The following is a 24631-nucleotide window of genomic DNA, read 5'->3' on the forward strand; positions in this document are numbered from 1 at the left end:
CCCAGCCCCGAGGTGGCAGTGGCAAGCTGTTGAAGGCATAATAACATAATGGCTGAGTACTGTTCAATCCCAGTTTCATAGATTTCTACAGACAGTGAAGAGCAAAAGAAGTTAATAGTATAAGCTAACATGTTCTGATCGTTTATCACATCAAAGTTACTATTCTAAATAACCTCCTGGAAGGGTAAATACTATTATTGTCTTCATTTTACTGATGGGGACGTACAAGGTGTCAAAAATTTCCTGGAAAAATTTCATTGTGTTTCCACAAACTTATGTAATACGCCTCCTAGAGAGGATGAGTAAATAACTTGCACTTGCCTATATGTTTTGTTTTTGATTATTCACATCATTTGAGTTCTTGTGACTATATACTTTTTGTCCAGAAAATATAGAAATAGAATCTACTTCAAAGGGTTTGGGGGAAGAAAGCATGAAGTGGTGAATATGTCAGGTGTTTAGCATTATACATGGAGCAGGTGAATGCTTTAAAAGTCATGTGATAGCCTATGCTAATCAACTATATGATGTCAATGATTTAAAAAATTAAGATAACATGTTTCTCAGATGCTGTGTCTTCTTACCATTTATTTTGAGATATATATCCATTACTAGAAAGAACTACCTTTGTGGTTATGTCAGGAAGGGTGGGAAGTGAAGAAAAACATTTCCACTTTTTGTCAGAGAACCTTTATTGTGTTAACATTAATTTTGAGGCGCTGTCCATTGATTTGCCTCTTTTCTCAGGTAGTTAGATTCCATGGTGGAGCTCTTCCAGCCTACATTGTATCAAGCATCCTTCTTGCTTATGGGGGACAGTTATATTCTCTTCTTTCAATAGGTAAGAACACTTGTAAGTTTTGTCAATTTCTGTTATGAATATTAAAGTAGAACAACAATTAGTTTTAAATATATCCCAACCCTACTGCCATTGAGTCAATTCTTACTCTTAGTGACCCTAACTGTGTAGGGTTTCCAATGCTGTCACTTTTTTAAAAAGCAGACAACCTCATTTTTATTTATATACGTATATATAGTATATGTGTTTTAATTCTATTATATTGGGTGTTGTTAGGAAACATAACCAAAGAGTTCTTAAAAAACAGCTATATAGTAGTAGGTACAACTGCTTAAAAACTCCAATGTAGTGGGTGTTTCTATTACCAACCTTTTCTCTGTTTGTAAAAGCGCTGATGGTATATAGTGAGTGATGTGTTGGCTGCTGAAAGGTCAGTAGTTCAAAGCAGCCCGCCGCCCCACAGGAGAAAGACAAGGCATAAAGACTTGCAGTCTTGGAAGCCCAGAGGGGCAGTTTTTCTTTGTTCTGTAGGGTCTGAGGTGGAGTCAACTTGATGGCAGTGAGTTGGGTTTGGGTTTCTATGTCTTTGGACACCTGGCTTGTCATCCTAAATCCTGCAAATTATTCACTTTCTCTTAGGGTGTCACATTTGTATCAGTGTTAACTCAAATAGTTTTTGTTTCCATAGTGGTGTTTTGACTTACATGGAAGCATTGAACAGTGTAATTTTTTTCTCCTGTGTTTATGTCTTTTACAAAAGATAAAAACATTAATCACAATGCTATTAAATACCAAAAATGTAGCGATGATGCCTTAATGTTACCACATGAAGTATTTCAAAATAATTTTAACAGTATCCATGTAAGATTCACATATTATCATTTTTCCTTTAAGTTTCTCAATCTTCATCTCTCCCCGCCGCCTCCTGCCCACCTTTCTCTCAGTTTATTTATTGAACACATTTTTGGGGTGAACAATTCATAACAGATCTACTTATTAATTTTCTTTTGTACCGTCCTGATTCCTATGCTGGCAGCAGAGCCATTTGGTATACCACTGGGCCTAACCAGAAGCCAGTCCACAAAGTCATCCTCCCAGGATTTAGAGCAAGGTGACAGGTTGAGAATGGTTCTGGAAAGGCAGATGTAGAGTCTATAATACAATGGACAAAACTCTTCCTCAAAAAAAAAAACCCTCACTTCGGTTAAGTAAGTGGTAGACTTGCTCCTGGGGCTTTCCCAACACTGTACTCTTCGGTGGAGTAGAGAGTCTCATCTTTCTTCCAAGGAGCAGCTGCTGTGTTTTGATTTCAAAGCTTCACAAGTACACTCTTGGTTGTAAACTCTGTTGCAGTAACATTTAATCCCTCAAGAGGAGTCTCTGTGATTGTAATGAAGACCTCTGCTTTCTCTGGCCTGGAATGTGTTTTTCTTATTGACAAGGTATTATGTAGGATGTGCTATATTTACTGAGTACAAATTCTCTAATTCTTGTAATTTCTTTTAATATTCCAGGCCAATGTTTAGAATATTCTGTTATGTTGGATAAAGAAGCTAAACCTTACAAAGTCGATCCTTTTGTGATCACGATTAAGTTTCTCTTGGGGTAAGTCAGTATCAGAATAATGATGTTCCTTTTGTTTCATATTTTTAAAAATGTTATTCCATATGTAATATACATTCTTAAACAAATATAGAGATCGACTTCTTTCTTACAATGACATTTTTCTATTTAGATAAAAATCTAATATGTTTGTCAACATATACTTCAATTGTATTTTTAAATATTTATAAATAAAATGTTTGTATTAAAAAAATTGTTCAACTTAGGCACATCAGCCTAACACCCAGATGATACATGTGGTTAAGGGTTGATTTACTACTAATAAGTTGGTGGCTAGAATCCATCCGGAGCTGCCTGGTGAGATAGGCTTGGAGATCTACCATATATACTCGTGTATGAGCCAAGTTTTTCAGCACATGTTTAATGCAGTTTTCGTGGTAAAATTAGATGCCTCTGCTGATATTCGTGATAGCTTATACTCAAGTATATATGGTATTACAAATTGCTCTACACACATGGGGTCCCCATGATTCAGAATCTATTGGACAGCAACTAACAACACTTACTGATCCAAGTGTAGAAACACAGGAGCCCATTAATAACACTTGCGTGATCTGTGGAAAATCCCAGATTTGTGAATACAAGTCATTTTAGGATGTTGATTGAAACATTGCCCGGGTCACTTTCTCTTGTTTTCCATACCAACCATATTTTAGACCTGAGTTTCCTATATTTTGCAATTTTTTAAGTTAAGAACCTTCACTTTCTTGCCTCTCCTTGCTTTCTCACAAAAGCAACAATAAAAACCACAACTTGACACAGGGATCAATAGCAGTAAAGCTTCAGTGAGGCTCTGCTGCTTGATTATCAGTAGGCACATTTGCAAGATCAATGACTTGTGTTTTAATCAAGGGATTGAAGTTTAAATTATGAATAATCAAAGGACGTTAGGGACGCCAGTGAATGCTCAAACACCTCAAATGGTATATCTTTGAATGTCAGTTGTTGATTTTCTTGTTATTGGTTATCTTTTATTATGTTTTCTCTTTTCTACAGGTATAAATGGTTTAAAGAATTGTGGGACACATTATTGTTACCAGAATTAGATGCCATCTTCTTAACTAGTCAGAGTATGTGTTTCCCCCTTGTGTCCTTGATTCTCTTTCTGTTTGGAACTTGCACTGCCTACTGGGGCGGCCTCCTCTCTTCTACGTCTATGAGGCTTCTCTCTTCGCTGTGGCTGACTTTGAAAAGGTAAAGTACAGCACTGGAAACCTTGTCATTGCCATTGAGAAAATAAAAATACATGTACATTCTTAAAAAGAACTTTAAAATTAATTTGTTTGTAGTCAATGTTCTAGCTAACAAATACATAGATTTGCTTTCAAATAAATTGTCGTTGCCAAAGTGAATAATTTACTGCAAATCAAGTGTCATATTTGATTTTGACCTTAGTGCCAAGGAGCTAGTAAAAATATGTGACAAATTATATTAAAAAGTTTTTAATTTCTGTGCTGAAAGTCTTCTCAGGCCGTGCTTTTATATGCTAACTTTCAATAGCAAACATGAAGGAAAAAGACTCCCATCAATATCCTTAGAATCAGCACAGATGCGACGTTAGAAGAGCTCCAAAGTATGGCCAGTTTTAGCATCGGCCCAAAGACTTGTTACACCTAAGTTACTGCTAGCCTTTCTGGTAGCTTTGAACGAGTTTAGATTGCTACTCTTCCTCACCAGACCCAAGGAAGAATTATGATGGGAAATGTTATGTGATGTTTTATGAACAACAAGCATCTGAGTGAACCTGAGTCTGTAAGAAACAGAAAATTGTAAAAAAGAAATAAGAAAAGAAAATTGTTCCTCCTCATGTCAGGATTGGAGATCTATGAAAGGCCTTTAGTTAAGGATTATTTCTACTTTCTTCCCTTTGTGTATTTATCAGCCATAGTGTCTCTCGCTGGAATGTGAGCCACCACAGGGGGACAGAACTTAGAAGCTAGTATTTGTAACCATTTACCTTTATCAAAAATGCCTTACTCTTTACCTTTTGATGCTTGCGTATTAATGAGCAGGAGAGAGGCTGGCAAGGTAATTGTTTTCTTATATGTGGTTATGTAATTAACTGTTAATACATATATATATGTCTGAAAGCTTTGTCCTTGTTATTCCAGACCCTGTGAACTTCCGAAAGGTAGCCAGGGGCTAACACCGGACCTGCCCTTTTTGACAGTTATTTTGATCACAGTTAGTTGGGCAACTTGTGGGGCATTTGCCATACTTCTTACTTATCTTTATTATGTATTTAAGGTAGGTCAAATAATAAAACTGGACTGCCTAGATTTTGTACCAGGCAGGTATAGCCTTTCCTGTAAATACTGTTAAGAATTTTAAGTTACTGATGTAATAATCTGTCATGTAATAGGTATGTGTGAATTTTCTGAAACATCTTTGCTGGACATAGAGGAAAGAACTAGGAGGCACAGGACATTTATAGAGGTCTAAATACAGCCATGTACATATGTAAATATATTTATATATAACGATGGGGAAATAGAACTATGGACATATATTTATATGTTAAGTATTAAGGTAGCAAGCAGACATTGGCCTCTACTCAAGTACTCCCTCAATGCAAGAACACTTTGTTCTAATAACCCAGCATTCTGTGATGCTCAGCTTTCTGACATGACAAAATGAGTGCATACGCAAATAGGAAGAAAGCTGATGGTGCCCAGCTATCAAAAGATATAGCATCTGGGCTTGAAGATAAACAAGCGGCCATCTAGCTGAGAAGCAACAAAGCCCACATGGAAGAAGCACAATAGTCATGAGGTGTCGATGGGATCAGGTATCAGGCATCAAAGACCCAGAACAAAAAATCACATCAATGAGGGAGAGTAGAGAGTGGAGACCCAAAGCCCGTCTGTAGAAATTTGGGCATGCCCTTACAGAAGGGTCACAAGGAAGAAATAAGCCAGTCTGGGTGCAGTGTAGCATCGATGAAACATAACTTTCCTCTAGTTCTTTAATGCTACCTGCCCCCACTATCATTATCCCAATTCTACCTTACAAATCCAGCTAGACCAGAGCTAGATGTATACCAGGAGGGAAGGGGGCGTGGAAAGGGAGAACCGATCTCGGAGATCTATGTGTAACCTCCTCTCTGGGAGATGGGCAATGGGGAGGCGGGTGAGGGGAGGCACCGGGGAGTGTAAGATAAGATATAATAATTATTTATAAACTATCAAGGGACCAGGGGTGGGATCGGGGAGGGAGGGGGACGGGGGAAAAAACAGGAAACAGCTGATTCCAGGAACCCAAGTGGAAGGTGAATTATGAGAATGACGAGTGCAATGACATTCGTATAAGGGTGCTTTGTTCAATTGATGTATGTACGGATTGTGGTAAGAGCCTTATGAGCCCCAATAAAAAGATTAAAAAATAAAAAGTAAAGATCAAGTGTAAAGACAAAGTAGCTGAGATTGTCAATTTAACTGATCCAAGCCACCTAACTATACATCAAACTCAATATCTCAAATGTTGTATAATGTTAAATATTATAAATTTTACATACATATATATAATGTTTCAGTTCTAAGTTAATAGTGTATAATTACATGTTTTTAAATAAAATAAGTTTTTTTAAAAAGAGCTGTACAAGCCCCAATAAAATTATTATTTTTTAATCTTTGCTATTTAAGTTTTATACAGTTAACTCTAGAACTGAAATGATTTTTTTCTTAGCTAGATTTCTTTGGTAGCAAACAAACACAAAAATCTGTTTCTGGCTGCTTTCTCTTCTTGCAAATAATGTTTTGTTTTTTTTAATGATTTTTCCAAATTAATTTTATTAGCACCTTCCTTTTGAACTTGCTAATAGACAAAGAAAAAAATTAGTGGGATTAAGCAATCAGTCATGCTAAGATAATGTAGAATGCCACAAATGTAGCTGAAGAATAATTTTAAATGATAAAAATTTAAATTATACAAATAATTGGATTGATAATTTTACTGATGAAGTGAAAAACATTTGCCAGAAGACTGAGAGCTTCTCAGGAATAGCCTGGGAGCTTAACTCTGTGGCTTCTATATTAATATTTTAGAGAGAAAGTTGATGTAAGAATAGATAATTATTTTTGGATAAGCATTTATTTGTAATAGTTTTGTTGACATGTAATCCATATAACATACACTTTAATATTCCATTCATATTTCAAACAGTAGTACAACCCGTTCTAGAACATTTCTTCCTTCTTAAACTCATTGCTATTAGATCCTCATTTCCCCTAAGCCTTCCCTACCATGCCCCCCATGAAGCCATTAAAATCCACTTCCTTAAAAAAATAAATAAATAAAATCTACTTCCTGCCTCTACAGATTTACTGATCCTGGATTTCATATGGAGAAAAATAGACCAAAAGACTAGGACCCCCAAAACAAGAATAACAAAATAGACCAGACCAGCGAAAAGCCTCAGTTAGAAAGAATGCAGGAAGTATTCATAGCTAGAGCAAACTTAAAATGGGTCAAAGGGAGAGGGAATGATTGTAACCAGCTGCACCCACAGCGATCCACTTTGCAGTGTACTCTGCATGACAGCAAGGCTGTTCCCATCCGGGTCTGTGGTCGGGGGGCACCGGAGGCTTGTAATTTGTTTGATTCTGCCATAATACTCATATAGGTAATTATCATGTAGGTATTATCAGTTTGGTATAGGTAATTATCAGTTTGAGATTTTTTGTTTCCAAAGGAAATTTATGTGCATGAGAAAAAACTGATTTATAAATACATTTTTAGTTTTAAAAAATTATTTAAAACAATTAATCCTAAATCAAAACTTTGTTAAAATACCTAAATAAATTTAAGAAATAATAAATTAAGCTTAAATATTTCCTTAGATTCTAAACATATTATAACTACAAATAGAATTCAGGTCCTTAAAGGTTAAAATTGTAGAATGTGTTAAACTATACCATATGGAAAATAACTTGAAACTGATAAGGCGTCATCAGACAACTTAAAAGGCTTCATCTTATGCAGTTTTGTGGTAAAATTAGGTGCTTTGGCTAATATTTGGGTCAGCTTATACATGAGTATATACGGTAATGATAAACTTAAGTGGTGTGCCAGCACAACCTGGCCCCAGTTTACTCTGGACATTTGTTTGACTTTGTGGTGTGTGTTTTATTCCACAGTAGCAAGCATGTATAGTTTATTTTGTGTGTGTTTTTCTCTCTCTCTTAAAGAATTAACTAAATGTTTAAATGGATTGACGATTGTTAAGATATTTTTCATTTTCAAGTTACAATTCTTCTCAGTTTTAATAAAAGTATTTTAAAATTTAAAAAAAAACATTAAAAATCTATTCTTTTTCTTAGATTGTTCATCTGCAAGCCAGCCTAACAACTTTTAAAAGTAGCCAGACTGTGGTAAGTTTTGTTTTTAAAACTCTGCATCACTTTAATGTAGAGGAACGGGATAAAATATGTTTGCGTGTTTTGGGGGGTGAGAAAGTTTAGAACTTGTGCAGTGTTTTGTTTTTGTTTTTAATTACTTTGAGTTTAAATGACTAAGTGAGCCTAAGGAATATTAGATTGGATTTAGATCACTCTGCACTTTGCTCTTTGTTAGTATCTGTGTTTTTGTTGTTGTACATTATTAAGTGATACTTCCAGTTGTACAAGTAGTAAGTGAAAAAGTAAAAATTTTATAATTAATAGCTATTTTAAAATACATTTTAAACAAGATAACTTCAGTATTTCCTATCATTATAATAATTAAAAGATATACTAACCTAGTTGTTAAATAATTACATTCCTAAATTAAACAGCATCTTTATTTGTTTTGTTTCTCAATATTTTAACTCCTGCTTTATAGAATTCGAAACACTCCAGAAGAAGTGAAAAAAAATCCAGTCTCCATAAGGACTCGACAGAACACCGTGTCCGTTTATCAGCCAGTGATGCTGAGGATAGTCTTCGCATGCACAGCACTGTGATGAACTTACTAACGTGGATTGTAGTGCTCACCATGCCATCCTTAATTTATTGGTTAAAGAATCTTAGGTATGTTTTCTTTATGTATGTGATTATTTATATAATATGATTCAAACAAATATTCGCAGTAGAGACTTGCTATGTTGTTAGTGGTATAAAAATTTACACAAGAACTAGACGTTGTATAGTTCCTAAAGTTTATTTTCCATACAATGACATTTTTGGCCTTATAATGAAAATACAAACTTTGAGATTATAAACTTCTCCAGAAATATGCCCCCCCAAAGAGTAATTATGTATATTTTACCTTTAATCTATTAGAGTTTAGACCTATGTGATAATACAGTTTTATTTTGTTAATTGTAGGTATTATACTACTGTCCAATGAATTTTTCAACTCATGATTCAAATTTGTTTTCTAAAGTTTGCAGGAACAAAAATGTTTCATCACATTACTAAATAGTAACAAGGAATGAAAGCAGTGTATACATTCCTAAGGTGCCTGTGCATTGAATTAATGTTAGCTATTTTACGATTGGAAACCATCATTTGCTGTGCTACCTGATAATTGTCTTAGTTTAAATAAGAGCTTTGTAATTGACTTCCACATTGCGTCTAGAATTTTCAGTATTTGGTGAACTGTCAAATAGTAACTCCATAGAGTTTTTAGGATCTATATGTTACATAGATACATTATCCAGATAATTTATCTGTACCACTGCCATCGGGTTGATTCCAGCTCATGTATCAGGGTTTCCAAGACAGTAAATCTATACAGGTTCCGATAGCTTCATCTTTCTTTCGTAGAGTGACTGGTGGGTATGAACCACTGACCTTGCAGTTAACCCAAGACTTATTGAAGCACAGGAACTACTTTTAAATTAATAGAACAGTATTAATAAATCATACATGACCAGATGTTTTATTCTTTGTCCTTCATTTCCATCACGATCCAGAGATATTTGAGTAGCCCAGACTTCTGAATCTGGAAGACTAGCCATCACACTACTAATAAATGATACAGAGGATGTGGATTTTTAAATAAGAATAGTTTTTATATACCTTAATATGTTTTATATTAAAATTTTCATTTATATGTGGCAGTTAAGGCATATACCTATTTTAGAAGTTTTTTGATTTTTTTTCTTCAATAATTTCTAATATAGTTCATCCTACAAAATCTTGGATAATACAGATAATAAGATAATACAGAGGACCCCTGGTAGAGTAGTGGGTTAAGCTTTGGGCTGCTAATCACACGGTTAGCAGTTCAAACTCACCAGTTGCTCTGCAGGAGAAAATGAGGATTTCTGCTCCCATAAAGATGTTCAGCCTCGGAAAGCTATGGAGCCGCCCTGCCCTGCCCTGTATGGTTGCTATGAGTCAGAATTGACTCAACCACAGTGTTTTTACAGGACAGAAATTATCAGAGATTTCATGAGATATTTGGAGTTCTCTCAAGTATACTCCTGTTGTTTCTGTAGATAATTCTTATTTAAATTGATTATTCCTGCTTTGTTGACTTGTGCTTTTTTATATATAGGTTTTGGTGTTTTGTTTTTTTATAGCTGTTACTTTAACCTTAAACGTGCTTCGTGTTTGTTCTCTCTCTTTGATATAGGTATTACTTTAAACTTAATCCTGATCCATGTAAACCTTTGGCATTTATTCTCATTCCAACTATGGCAGTTCTTGGAAATACTTACACTGTTTCAATAAAGTCAAGGTAATTTAGTCTTTCTTTCCCTCTGTTTCTGGTGGTCTTTATCATCCTTTGTTGTCATGTTTTGTACTTTTTTACCCCCAGTTGCTTTGACCACTCCTAGCTCGGATGCCATAACAGGGATTGACTTGCATGCACTTGGCATAATGTGCTTCTTTCCTTGATTACAGGCTTCACCTAGTGATTTTTTTTTTTACTTAAAGTGGTATCCCCTTGATATAACATCTAGGATTCACTTACAAAGCATATGGAAGAGGGGAAGTGAATGGAGGTAGCAGTGAAGTAAAATTGATAAAGTTTGAAGCTAGAATATGAATATTTGAGGGTCTATTATAATATTCTTTCTACTTTTCAATGTTTGAAGTTTTCCCTACTAAAATTTGATGTTTTTTGATTAGTTGATTGCTCTGGAAGCCTTTTTAGTTGATTCTGTTAGAGATGTGCAGAATTTAGACAAACCTGGGGTTTAATTTTGCTTTTTTTAAAAATCATTTTATTGGGGCTCATACAACTCTTATCACAACCCATACATACATCAATTGAGTAAAGCATACATACATTCATTGCCCTCATCATTCTCAAAATTTGCCTTCCACTTGGGTTCCTGGAATCAGCTCCTCATTTTCCTTTTTTCCCTCTCCCTCCCTCCCAGCTCCCCTCTCCCTCATGAACCCTTAACAATTTATAAATTATTTTTTTATGTTATCTTACACTGCCCGGCGTCTCCCTTCGCCCACTTTTCCGTTGCCCATCCCCTAGAGAGGAGGTTATATGTAGATCCCTGTGATCGGTTCCCCCTTTCTACTCCCCCTTCCCTCCCGGTATCGCCACTCCCACCGTTGGTCCTGAGGGGTTCTTCTGTCCTAGATTCCCTGTGTTTCCAGGTCCCATCTATACCGCTGTGCATCTTCTGGTGTAACCAAGTTTGCAAGGTAGAATTGGGATCATGATAGTTGGGGGGAGGAAGCGTTTAAGAACTAGAGGAAAGTTATGAGTTTAATTATTGCTACACTGAACCCTGAATGACTCATCTCCTCCCCACTACCACTCTACCAGGCATGTCCAGTTGTCTACGGATGGGCATTGGGTCCCAACATGTGCTCTCCTCATTCACGATGATAGGATTCTTCCTCCCCCTCTGCCTTTGTTGCTTGAAACCTGGTCCCCTCGGCCCTTCATGATCACACATGTTGGTCTGCTGCTTCCATGTGGGCTTTGTTGCTTCTGGACTAGATGGTCGCTTGTTTACTCTTGATAGTCGGGCACCATCAGCCTTCTTCAGCACACTTATTTATGCACACATTCATCTTCAGCGTTTATTTGGGGAAGGTGGATCACACAATGATGGTTTTTGTTCTTTGGTGTCTGCTACCTGATCCCTTCAACACCTCGTGTTGACATGGGCTTTTGTGCTTCTTCTCTGTGGGCTTTGTTACTTCTGAGCTAGATGGCCGCTTGTTTGCCTTCAAGCTTTTAAGACCCCAGACGCTATATCTTTTGATAGCCGGGCACCATCAGCTTTCTTCACCATGTTTGCTTATGCACACATCTGTCTTAAGCGATCATGTCGGGAAGGTGGGTATCATGAAATGACCGTTTAACTGAGCAAGGTGCTCTTGTATTGAGGGAATGTGCGCGAGGAGACCCAATGTCCACCTGCTACCCTACTACTGAACCTCTAAATATATGCACATAGGTCTATTTCCCCATAATCATAAATATATTTACATATGTATATGTCTGTATTTAGGCTTCTATGTATGCACTTTTCCTCCTACTCCTTTCCTCTATTTCCTTACACTTTCCTCCTGTCCCATTACCATGTTCAGTCTTCATTCTGGTTTCAGTAATTCCTCTCAGTTACCTTGCCCTTGGTCACTCCCTACCAGTCCTCTCATCCCCTCTCTCCACTGATTTTGAACCAATTGTTGTTCCCTTGTCCCTGGGTTGGCCAACACTTCCTCCCTTCCCCTACCTCCCACACTCTCATGTCCCTCCGGGACCGTTGGTCCCATTACTTTCTTCTCACATTGTTTGTCCAGCCTATCTTATCTAGGTGGACCTGCAGATATAGTAATATGTGCATAAAATTGCGGATGGCTTTGACAGCACCAAAGTGTCACATAAGACCATGGCGTCAACAGCAGCAACACCAACAAGCTAACAAACAAAAAAGCCACTGAAATATAAAATTTAAAAGAAGAGAAAAAAAGAACAAAACAAAAAGACAGGGAAAAAAAGCCTGTTAGTAGTTCAAGGTATCTTTGTTGACCTTTAGGAGTGTTTTCCGGATGAGTCTGATGGGGTGCCACGTCCTGGTCCCAAAGTCCATCCTTTATACTCCTTCAGGACCTCCTTGCTCTGCTTCCCCCGCCACTCCATTGCACATCCCCAGTGTTTTGCCTCAGTGTGGTGGAGTCAGCTCAGTCGCAAAGCCCCCACTGTGTCTCAAGTGCTGTCCTGTGCAGGGCCATGGGTCGGTGCAGGATGTCACATCTCTCTGTGGAGCTGGCTATATGGTCCTCTCTGTACATTGGCTCCTTCGAGCTGGGCTATCATCCTCTGAGCTTGGTGGACCCAGGTGTGCTCCACTCAGTTCTTCTTCCTTTGTTTCAGCTTCCTTCTGGGTGTGGTGTGGTGGGTCAGTTCCTTTCCCACACCAGACGATCTGTTTTCATTTTCTGTGGTACTCCCTTTGATTGTGGGGCTAATTCTGGATGGGGCCGGCATATGGTCCAGTCTCTTTGTGTATTCCTCCTTACTTTACGTTGTCCTCCTGGTTTGGCGTGTCATGGCGGGGTCCGTATGCATGTTCCAGTTCTGTGGGGACACAACCAATACTCTCCCCCGGGTGGGTTAGTGCCTGTTCCCCCGTGCCATCCACTCGGTTTCTCCCCTCCCCGCTTCTCCCTCCACCTGCCCCGCCTTCCCCTCCTTTATGTTGGACTTTTTATCTAAAGACAAATTTCTTAACCCCTCTTCCTCAGTTTCTGTTTTCTGAGAATAAAAAGGGTGAAAGGCTTTCCTGATAGTAATATCAGTGTTTAGTCTTAAGGCTCTTGTTAAAAGTAAACTAAGAATATTCCTGTGTTTTGTTTGCTTGTGTTATTTTTTGTTTTGCTTTGTAGCGTTAAACATCTGTGCTTAAGTCATAGTGAACATTATTAATCATTTTTGTTAGGGTTATTTTCTCAATGTAAAATTCCCAAGTAAAAGGCCATCTAGTAATGTAAAAACTTCTATTTTTTAAGTCTTTTTAAATTTTATCTTTTTACATTTTCTAACCACAATATAGCTTGTATTGATCTTTTAAAAAGTTAAAGTTGGATACATTCATTATATGAGAAAGCTCTGCATTGAAGATCCCATAAAACACGAGTTTTTCAGAGGTGTACAGAGGTCCATTTTAGTTCTTCATTCAGTTTATACAGTAATGTTCATTTCTCTTCTCACAGTAAGTTGCTGAAGACGGCTTCCCAGTTTCCACTTCCTCTGGCTGTTGGCGTGGTCGCTTTTGGGTCGGCACACTTGTACAGGGTCCCGTGCTTCGTCGTCATTCCTCTGTTACTCCATGCATTGTGCAACTTTATGTAAGATTGGGCTTAAAGAACGAGAAAGGTGATGTGTGCCTAGAGGGCCAGTCACCAGAACGAACGTACAACTTCATCATGGACATCAAGATCCTTTGGAGAAGACATGGCTATTTTTGCAGTATTGAAGATAGGAAATTAGTTTTGTAATGCTTGAAGAAAATAGTTGAAGCATGGTTTTGTTTTGTGGTGTGGTGTCTGTTTACTAACTGTTTATGGGAAAATTGCTAAGGGACATGGTAGCCAACACCTTTGAGAACGAGTGTGCATATCAGCTAGTCTACTTGGGTGACAGTACCAGGGGTCTTTTCCTAGACTCTCAGTAGATGCAGCATCATTTGTCATCTCACCCCAAGCGTTCTGTTCTTGGCTCATGAAACTAAATCTCTTCTGAAATGTATGTTACTTGTATTTGCTACAGTTTGCATATTGAGAAGTAAGTCTTAAAATATTGATGAAGCTTAAAAATGTTTAATAGCCCAGAAGGGATTTGGGTTCAGGTTTTGGCAGCCAAGGGTAGAAAGTAGATCTTTTGTTTCCATTCTGTTGTACATACATCAAGTCACAGTGAGTCAGAACCAACTTAATGGCACCTGACAGCAACCACAGGAAAATGCACCTCTGCGTTGTAAGAAAACATGTTTCCCCTGTGGCAGTGTTAACTGGATGGATGGGCGTATAATCCAAATTCAAAATTCATGAAGTTTTCTTATTATTTTTCAAATACAAATCCTATATTGTAAGACTGGTGAAGCTGTATTTGTCAATCATCAAGTCAATTCTGGCACAGGCAGACTGGATATTTCAGTGTAGAACTCTGCTCTACAGGGTTCTCAATAGCTGTGATATTTTGGGAGGATGTTGGGCCTCTCTACTGAGGTGCCTTTGGGTAGATTCAATCCATAAACCTTTTGGTTAAGCCTAGCACATAGTGGTTTGTACCATCCAGAGATTTTTTGGTGGAGAAGAGATCTAATATTAAAAAATGTAAAGGAAATTTTCATAGCAATTTACTACAGTTAATGGAGCAGTCAAATGTTCACCATATACCCTTTCATTTAATTCATTGCCCCTGTAGTTGAGGAGTTATTCAAAGTAACCTTTCAGAAAAGTTTGCACAACAGAATGGTAAAATGCAGTACTACCTTTGACTTATGAAATTATGCTGTTAATTACAAACAGCTGATAAGCTGTTATATCATTAATGGTATAAATATAAAGATTACACCTGTGTAAATTGGAACTTTTATGGCGCTAGGCGTTTCAGTAGAATTATGATTTTCCCAGGTTATTTTTAGGATTATTGTTTGGACTCATAGTAACATGTTTGTCTCAGTTTGTTTTTAACTACAAACAAGTAGGAAGTTGATGATTGAACTCAGGCCAAGGTACACCTGACCCACCACACCATTCTTTTAGATACATATACTGTAAATACCAAAATCTCTGGAGTAAAGTCCTTAAGTATCAGAGATGCTAGTTGTACCTGTGGACTTGTGCTCCTGTGAGCACTCAGGATGCCCTAGAGTACCACTGTCTTGTAATCTATCATCAATGGCATTTGGACTCCATTACACCCCTCAGCTGTTACTGCCTATAGAGGGTTACCCCACTTTACTGCCAAAAAGGGTTACCCCCAATTCTATTCTCAGTTGTGTCTCAGGTCCTTGCTGTTCGGGCATCCTTTGAAGAGAGTTTTACTGTACTTCTGAGAGTTGGTCTGATGTTTTTTTTTAATTCAAGTTCCATTGTTGTCTTTCTCAGCTTCATGCCTTTTGTTGATCATTCATATGTTCATTTACTGAGACCATTAAAAGGCAGTGATTACCTTTCAATGACATAGAATACGAGACTCCTGTTTTGTTTGCAAAGAATAGCAAAAAGTAATAAAATAAAAAATTTCGCATGTTCAGTACCAGAGAAGGGAAAACATACATCCTAGATGGCATTGCCCCATTGCACAACGTGTATATATTTAAATAGACACATCTTTCTATGTTTGGCTGTCTGTATAGTCTAAACACTTTTGTACATATGACTGTTCTGTATTACCACTGATAGTGTAGTTGTATCTCAAGTTAGTATTATTTATTGCTGAATTTGGACTAAGGTCCATATATAGAAAGCATTGAAGAAAATTGATTACTTTGAAATTTCAATTGATAGCCATAATCATTGTGTTTAGACTAGGCTTCCTTGTATGATCAGTGCAGTCATGAATAAAAGGAGCCAAATAAAATTTAACGAGATTAAATTTCATTTGTGAATAAAGTACCTTTGTTTTTTAAAACAGGAACTTAGGCACACTATTTTCATGTGAGTGTAATTATTATTACTTAGTATTTTATCTATGCCAACAAAATCCTTCTTTTAGAATTACAAAAGCACTCTGATCAAACATTTGAAAAATAGGATTGTTTGGGTTTTTAACCATTATATACATGGTATGTATATTATATATTCATTCTAATAAGATTATACAGTCCTGATGAACTGGTAAGCCCAAATAACTACAATAGGTAAGGCAGTAGATTCTGTTTAAAGATAAGTAAAATTGATTATTCATGATAAAAGAAAATTCATTTTTCTATTAAATTACACATTCTTCCTAACTAGCCTATGATGTCTACTGTCCGTTAGTAAAACAATTGATTTGTTAGCAGTCATTAAAAACGAAGTCCTTTTATTGACACTTCGGAGTTATCTGATAAAGCAAATTTCTATTTCTGATCTCTGCTGAGCCATTTTGATTTAGTAATTGCCGATTTTGACCAAGTTTTGTGCTCAGATATAAAAAGAACAAGAAAAACATTGGCTCCTTTCAGAGTTTCTAAAGTGTCTTCTCGAAATACTTCTATTATAATTTGGGACTGAGCATTTAATGGAAATTGCCAATGATCTTTTTATGAGACTTTTCTGTGCTAGGAATTAAATCGGTTCTGTAACTCTTTTCTTTTTAGTTATAACCAGAACAAAATTATTGAACACAGTGGCCCTGAAAAAAACCATTTGTGCCTGATTGCTATTGATTCTAAGTTCTTAAATGTTTATTAAATACATATTGATCGATCTTTTAAATTATTTTATATATTTTGGGCAGATAAATTCAGTTTTACATAATGGAATAACTTCTTGATTGAATTATTATTCTAATATCTACATGATTATACAATCAGGAAAAAGTGATAAAGAACTGCTGTAGGCCTAATAAACATTTATTAATTATTATAGCACTTATGTAGAAAGTGGACGTTCCAGCCACACCCAGAAATGTATTTGTTTATTAGTTCCTATACTTGTAAAAAAACTCTTCCTACTTCACAGTTATAGCGTGGTGTGTTCAATTTACTTCCTGAGTTATTAATACCTACTTGCAGAAGGTAAGCAAATGAGATGAAAGCAGGTAAATGCACTTTCAAATTTAGTTCCTGAAAGCGCGGGGCAAGACAGGAAGCACGAGGGTGGCGACATGAGCCAGAGCTCCTGGTCTCCAATCCTCAGTTCAGTTGGCCTGTATTTTCATCTTAGGTATAAAATCTAAAGTAGTGCTTTATAATTAGGGTTCAGATAAACCGTGTACTGCTACACTTGAAATATTAGAATTTGTTAATAAAATCAGCTAGGAAAAATAAATGTGTGGGACATTCTGTGACTAGACATTTACCTTTTTCCCCATCGCTTTGTGTCCTCAGTATGTGTCTGTGTATCCTTTGTGACCTTGCAGATCATAGTGCGTCCGATAGCTGGTGAAGTTTACTGAGGAAAGTCAATTTAGGAAGCATGACGCTCCCCAGAGTAAGGGAAGCAGTTAAAGTATCTGTGTTAGGAAATTACACGGAAACTTCCTCGCCAACTCTCACCTTTAAAGGTCAGATGTTTTACCAAACAAATCAGCAAGGTAATTGGAGATGAAATTTTTATCCTAGTCTTATTGAGCAAAGAACAACTTTTAAAATCCGTGTTTGATAAACTATGAGTCCAGAAGACTGGACTTTTGTATAATAATAACAATTTTGAGAACAAAATAAAGTTTATAAATAGTCAAAGCCTACCTAAGAATTGTGAAAATAGAAAACCTGTTATTCCATTAATAGTGTGAATGTAAACAGTACAGTGGAATTGAAAACTTACCTTTCAAAAATGTATGTTCTAAGCTACATCTTGATTAAATTGTCTGTTGTTGGTACTTTTTAAATCCAATTCCGTACTTTCTTAAAATGACTTGGCATGTTAAGCTGCCAAACATGTTTTGGAATATCAAGTAACCAGTGTATTTCTGATGACTTTATATAAGACTTGATATAGATGAGTCAGAATAATACCATATTCACTGTCTATATTATAACTTTGAACATTTATGAAAAGACGTGTATGTTGATATATTTTTGACCAGTGCAATGCTTTTTTTTGCATATTGGAATCCTAATCTTAGTTTAGGAAAATTTAAAAGTAGCCAGTTTTATAAAGTCCATATACTATTTAATTTTAATGTTTGGTGTTTAGTATTTATATAGCAGTAATGTCAGTAGTAAAACATTTATTGGAAAAAGAATAATTAACTGTTCAAAAGCCTAAATGGCATGGCTTCTATTTCTAGTTGTACTTGTTCTGTCTTGTAGTGGACTTTTTACATTCCTTTTTAAGAAAAATAAGGCATATTTGAATTGTGTTTTGAATTTTATTTTATTTTTGCATGAAGTTCAACATTGGAAACCATTAAACTGCATTCATATGGTTAGCAAATCATTTTATCACCAAAGCTAAATGAAACTGTGCAATACCTCTGGATATTTGTGCCAATGAACTCTTCCTAGCTTACTGGGGGAAAGCAAAACTAATTCTTTCTGTATTTTTCATATAGGACTTACAAAAACCATGAAAATTGGGAAAGCTTATGCTTCATACCCTCATTTTTCCTGGAAGAAAGTATTTAAAGCTTATGGCTTAGCATATTCTATTCTGTCTGATTTCTGGAATACTGTCCTCAGATTGTTCATTTGATGTACTCTATATAGCTTGCAAATAGAGATCCATTTTGTGAGGGAGGGCCATTTTTAGTACAGGTGTCTCGTGTTAGAAAATTTACCACTGTAATAAGTTTTTTTAAAACATGTTTTCCATGTATTTTTATTCAGTCCTTTTTGTGCAATCACCTATTTCACTAGGGGACAATCTCCACTTAAACCTAATATAGTTAAAAACAATGAAGTAAACAAATTAATGCATATGTTAAAGGAAAATATTATAACAATCAAAATGTTAATGCTAACATTACAAAGATAGTTGTACTCACGAGAGAAAGGTAAAAATACAATCCTCAGAAACAACCATGTTTATCTGCTTGATACTTTCGTTTTCCCCTTGTCAAAGGGAAAGGAGCTATCAAAGGTCATTTCAGCCCCTCATTAAAGTGTCTGTCATTTAAAGTCACATGCAGTGTCTCTGACTGTTATGCCAATTGTTAAGGAGCCTTGGAAGTGACAGCTAAGTTTTGAAATGCTTACCCTTGAGTTAGTAGTGCTGTCTCGATGATCAGTTGGAACCTATGGTGACGTTAGTTAAAAAAGATGATGTCCCAAACCTAACACTGCAGTAGATGTTGATTTTTTTAAAGAAATGTATTATCCTTTGTGTTGAATAACTTTATCCTAAGTAGGAGAATCCTGTATGTGTACTCATTCTACCTGATCTAATGGGTATTTGCTGGAATGCTTGCAGAAATAAACTGCCCCTTCTCTACCACAGAGGGAAAAAGAAAGCTCCAATTTTAAATGTATATAACATAGAAAATTTTACTAAATATTGACTTTTTTAAAATATAAAAGCGACTTAGATGTGTTATTTTGAAATGATTATATTAGTTTCTTAAACTTAAGACTAATTATAAATGTAGCAGCATGCCCTGAAAAACCAGACCAAATTGAATCTACATCATCACTGTGACCTTGAACCTACAGTCATTTGGGATAAACAGATTGTGCCTTAAAATGAGAACGTAATGCCCTACGGTTGGTTCACTCTGTATTTTACTAGCGGTGGTCTCCTTAAATTGGCCCAAATCCTTTCAAGGTTGGAAGGAAGTAAAAGGCTTTTCTTTAGTTTTCTTGGAAGTTGACCAGTGTTTCCCTTTGTTCAGAACTGTTTTCTAGTGGTCTCATTTCCAGAATTCTCATGTCAGATTAAAATTAGCAGAAATTATGCCTGAAAGTAAGTTCCTGAGAATTTCCTTTTGATTCAAGAGGGTTGGTGACACCTCAGTTTTGAACTTAACACAGATGGAAAAATTAATCTTCAGATGTTTATAATCTATTAAAGGTATCAATTCTTCCCTTAAAACCTATATTCATTTTTCCTCAATTTATTGAGGCTTATATTTGGTATGTATCAAATAATGTGAATGTAGCCAATTGTTTTTTTAGTAATGAGAATACACTCAAATTTAAATATGGTGTATTTTTTAAAACATTATTTTCTCTTGTGTTTCTTTTTCCTTCCTAAATAGTGTTTGAGAGAGGGTTCACTCCAACTTTTTAAATGTTAGGACCGACATTTTTACTGTGCTTTTTTAAAATCATGGATATAATTTCTATTGAACTCCAAGTCATTCTGTTCATGGGATACTCATGGGCTCTCCTGAAAGAAGCCCGCATCTGTGTGTGTTTACTTTGTTTTATTTTATAGTTTTCATTTTCAGTTTTGAAGATTAGCTCAACAACTGTTTTCCCCATTCCACCTTCACTACCTTTCCACCAAAGACAAAAAATAGAATTCTCTGAAAATAGGGAGAACGTAAACATGTCTTTCCTTAAAACTTGGTAAGTTGGGATGGGAATTTGGGTCTAGAGTATGTAATTAAAAAAATAAAAATGACTGACTATAACCTGCATCAATTTTTACCCCACAGTTAAAAGTTTATAGAGGACAAACCCTTAGTCATTTATTTGCAATTTGATTATTTGGTTTTTGTCCAGAGAGTGCATTGTTTAGTAACAATACTTGACAGTGCAAAGGAGCTTGTCTTACAGAGTACACTGAAAATGAGTGTCAACTTGCAGATGTTTCATTTAAACATGCATGATCTCCAGTATTTTGTACAATGTATAGTATACTAAACGTGTAATTTTGTGTGTATTTTTTGTGTGGTACAATTAACATTATACATATAACTGGTTGTAATTCACAAAAAGTGCTACTTAATGTATTCTGTAGAGTGTTGTGAAGATTTTTACCTGTGTTTTAACATCATGGTGTAGGGTTCAATAGATAAATATTTGCCTTCTGTCTCTGCTCAGGTATCAATGTGTAGCTATTGTTGGTGCTTTTTTTTTTTAATCTGTCACAATCTGTTGTTCTGAATGTTCGACAATAAATTTGATGAACAAGGGTATATGGTGCAAAGTTTACTTAACATGGGACACAATGAACTTAAACATCACAAATACTGGAAGCACGATAAATAGTCGTATTTTCCAACTTGGCATTTGTTAGCTTTCTGCATGCATTTTTTATGGACATTACATAGTTTGCATTCGATTTTGAGGAATTGTTCAGTTATGCTTCTCCCTAAGGTTAACTTGTATCCCCAGTTTCCAAAATTAATGGAGAATGACTGAGGGCATTGTTGATATATAGATTCCCGGGTCACCCAGTACTACTAAGTGTATCTTTCCCTTAAAAACCTGTTTTGTTTTGGTTTTCCCCAGCAAGTGCCTTCTAATTATTCTAAAGTTCATGAGCATTGCCTGAGACAATATATTCACCTGCCAGGGCTCCTGCAAGCAACTACAGTGTCTGTCCTGAGAGCCACAAGGTTCCAAAAGAGACGGCAAATAACACAGATCCAGCTTCATTCTAGAACCGATGGCAGGGGCATCTTAGATTAAAATGTGCTGAATTGGACATCTCTCGATATATGCGTTATCTTCTTACATATAGATTTGAACCAGCGGGGTTCTCTGCTGAGGGTCTCTTTCAGGACACTGGCTAGGGTTGCTGCTTAGTCCTAGGCTCCTTCAGATTGTTGGCAAGGTTCGGTTCCTTGTGATTTCAGGACTAAGGCCCCTGTTGTCTTGTTGGCTCTCAACTGTCAGGGACAAAATGCCATCCCTTGACATGTCACATTTTGTTCCTTCAAGATCTACAGAGCATGCTGAAAGGATATTTTAGATGCTCTCGGTGTTAGGCTGGGTTGACTAGAGAAATCCAATGACATACAGTGTAAGAAAGCCTTATTTATCAAGAAGTAATTACATATCGAGAAAACAGCCCATCCCAGTCCAACTCAAGTCCATACGTCCGATACTAGTTCATAAGTTCCTCTTCATACAGCCGCATGCAGTGATGCAGGATGTAGGAAGATCATAGGTTGCTAGGTGCAAAGTCTTGTGGAGCCAATGGTAGTGGACGCATCTCCAGGGGTCGGGCAGCAACCAGGATCTTCCAGTATGAAGGGGTAAGCAGAAAAGGGGAGGTTCCCAGGACCCTCCTTATGAGAAGGCCACCCCCACAGGGAGACGCCATCAGGCTGGCACCTGATTGACAGGTTGACTACCACCCTACACTACATATCTTTAAGTTGACATGAAATTATGTTACAAAAAGTGAAGGTGCATCTTAAGGTGTATAATACATTTAGAGCATGAGCGAGTAAATTGACTTTTCAAATAATTTTGATAATTTTACTAGGAAAGGGCTTCCTACTAACCAAATGAAACTCGCTACCCAAACCAAAGTCAGTTCTGACAGAGTTGCTGGTTGTGATTAAGTCATTTAAATCCCTAATAAATCTGACCGAAGAGCACAGGAGAGTTTCAGAGCTGGCACTTCCTTTTTATGGATTTGTGCTTCTGTTGCATTATTTTCAACCTGTGGTTCCTTGAAGGGCATTTTAAAGCTGATTTTTCATTTTGTAGATAAAACTAGCTAATCATGCATCCCTTCATTGCCTAGAGAAGCGGCAGCATTGCAGCTTACTGAAAAGCAAATGAAGCTGCGGGTACCTGCCAGCCCCCTCGATGACAGAATTCTCACTCCATGTACAGCCCATCCCACCCTGCAGTCTCATAAAGGCAGAGGATGATGGCATTAATCCATGCCATTCCATGTATACAATATGAGTCCTTAGTATATTCACCAGCTTTAAAAATGAAATCATATTTTCTACCTACCACCCTGTTTAGAGTGTGCACACCCCTCTTAGGAGGAATGTAGTTAAGGATATATTCTGTAACCCTTTAAGGTTCTTTGTTTTTCATAGCTTTATTTATTCATAGGACCCTGAAAGCAAAACCGGTTTCTAGAACAGAAATAGTATTACTTAGGGAACAACCACATCTCTTTCCATGTCCCACTCTTCCCGCTTGGTTGGTTGGATGGTTTACTGTGTTAATCTAGTACTATCCTAAGTCTAACTTACTGCCAACTGACTCATAGCGACCCTATAGGGCAGAGTAAAACTGCCTCTCTGGATTTCTGAGACTCTACGGGAGTAGAAAGCCTCATCTTTGTCCTTCAGAGCAAGTGGTGATTTTGAAATGCTCACCTTACAGTTAGCAGCCCAATGAGTAACCCACCACACCATGACAGCTCCTTTATCTAACACTACAAGAACTGAAAAACAACAAGTGTATGGCTTTCACAAGCCAAAATGTATCCTCTCACAGTTTGGGAGGCTAGAAATCCCAATTCAGGGCACCATCTCTCGGGGAAGCCTTTCTCGCTGAGCTCTGAGAAAAGAAAGGTCCTCACCTCTAAATAGCTGTGGGGGTGGTGCTCCTTGGAGATTTCCTTTTGACTTGGCATCTTCCCCTGCTCTTCCTTCTTGGTGGGACGGAGCTCTCTCAGCTTTGATTAGCCCCATTCTCCTAGTCCGACTGAGTAGTGGGCCCACCCTCTTGACTCCTGCTCCTCTGCCTCTTGGCTTTGGGCAGCAGATGGAAGCACATACATGTGCACTCACGAACAGCAGCCTCACATTGGAGCATTTGGTCCAGGGTAATCCTCTGGCCTTTAGCCCTCAGTCCCTAGGGTTCCCTGGGCCAACCCGGCCTCTTACACAAGTGTTCGAAAGCTCCTAGACTCTTCTGATACGTGCTCTGAGGCTCCCCGCTGCACAAGTGAGCCTCAACCTGAGCGTGCACAGCCTCTCACACTGGGTTAGCAAGCTTAGTTTTATCCAGCGGCTTGAGGCATCTCCTTCCTGCCTCAACTCTGTCACTGTGGAGGTCAGTTCCCGTGCTATCGTGCATCAGATTTCCTGTTTGGCTCCTGTCACGTTGCTGCCTCTGCTTCCTGCCCCCACTCTGTGTCAGTTACTGCTCTCCTAACTTCCCTCTGAGCTCTGCCAGAATTGCTTTTAACACCCTTCATTCCACTGACAGCCCTTTCAGATCACAGAGACCTACTACCACCAGGAGAGAAGAGCCAGAGGCAGATTGTGTCCTCTGGACCCAGGCTCCCTGTGCTGACAACCTTGTAGAACCAGGGAAAACTGATGGGAAGACATGGAGATTTTCACTTCTTGATGTTGTGTTAGTCCTGGCAGACCACAGAAACAAATCCAGGGAGACTCGCGTGTGTGTAGGAAAGAGTTTGATAGACAAGAGCAGTTAAACATTGAGAAAACATCCCAGCCCACTCCAGATCAGGTCCATAAGTCTGACATTAGCCCATATGTCCGACAGCAACCTATAAAGTCCTCTTCAGACTCATGAAACACATACAATGATGCCAAACGCAGGAAGGTCACAGGCCAGTGGGTGGAGGGTCTTGTGGATCCAGTGGCGGTAGAAGCATCTCAGTGTTGGCAGGGCTCTCCAAGTGGCTCCTTCCGCTCCGGTCTCTGGCTGCATCAGTGTAGCTTCATCAGGCTTCGCTTAGGTAATGTCTCACAGGGAGTGAGTGTGTGTCCTACCTCAAGCAATCTAGCTCCTAGCACCTCTAGTTGGTGTCATCAAACTGC

At 37.5% G+C, this 24631-nt stretch overlaps 1 protein-coding gene across 1 annotated transcript in view; it reads left to right on the forward strand.

The window, feature by feature from the left end:
• PGAP1 (post-GPI attachment to proteins inositol deacylase 1) overlaps positions 1–21049 on the forward strand; it is a 79496-nt gene extending 58447 nt beyond the window's left edge. Inside the window, exons 20-27 of the mRNA XM_075529022.1 lie at positions 748–841; positions 2314–2404; positions 3419–3616; positions 4534–4669; positions 7741–7791; positions 8240–8427; positions 9980–10084; positions 13537–21049. Coding sequence (XP_075385137.1) covers positions 748–841; positions 2314–2404; positions 3419–3616; positions 4534–4669; positions 7741–7791; positions 8240–8427; positions 9980–10084; positions 13537–13675 — 1002 coding nt within the window. The 3' untranslated portion in view covers positions 13676–21049. The remainder of the gene's footprint in view (positions 1–747; positions 842–2313; positions 2405–3418; positions 3617–4533; positions 4670–7740; positions 7792–8239; positions 8428–9979; positions 10085–13536) is intronic.
• The last annotated feature ends 3582 nt before the right edge of the window (positions 21050–24631 follow it).

This window comes from Tenrec ecaudatus, chromosome 13 (genome assembly GCF_050624435.1).
Source record: "Tenrec ecaudatus isolate mTenEca1 chromosome 13, mTenEca1.hap1, whole genome shotgun sequence".
NCBI classification, from domain to species: Eukaryota; Metazoa; Chordata; class Mammalia; order Afrosoricida; family Tenrecidae; genus Tenrec; species Tenrec ecaudatus.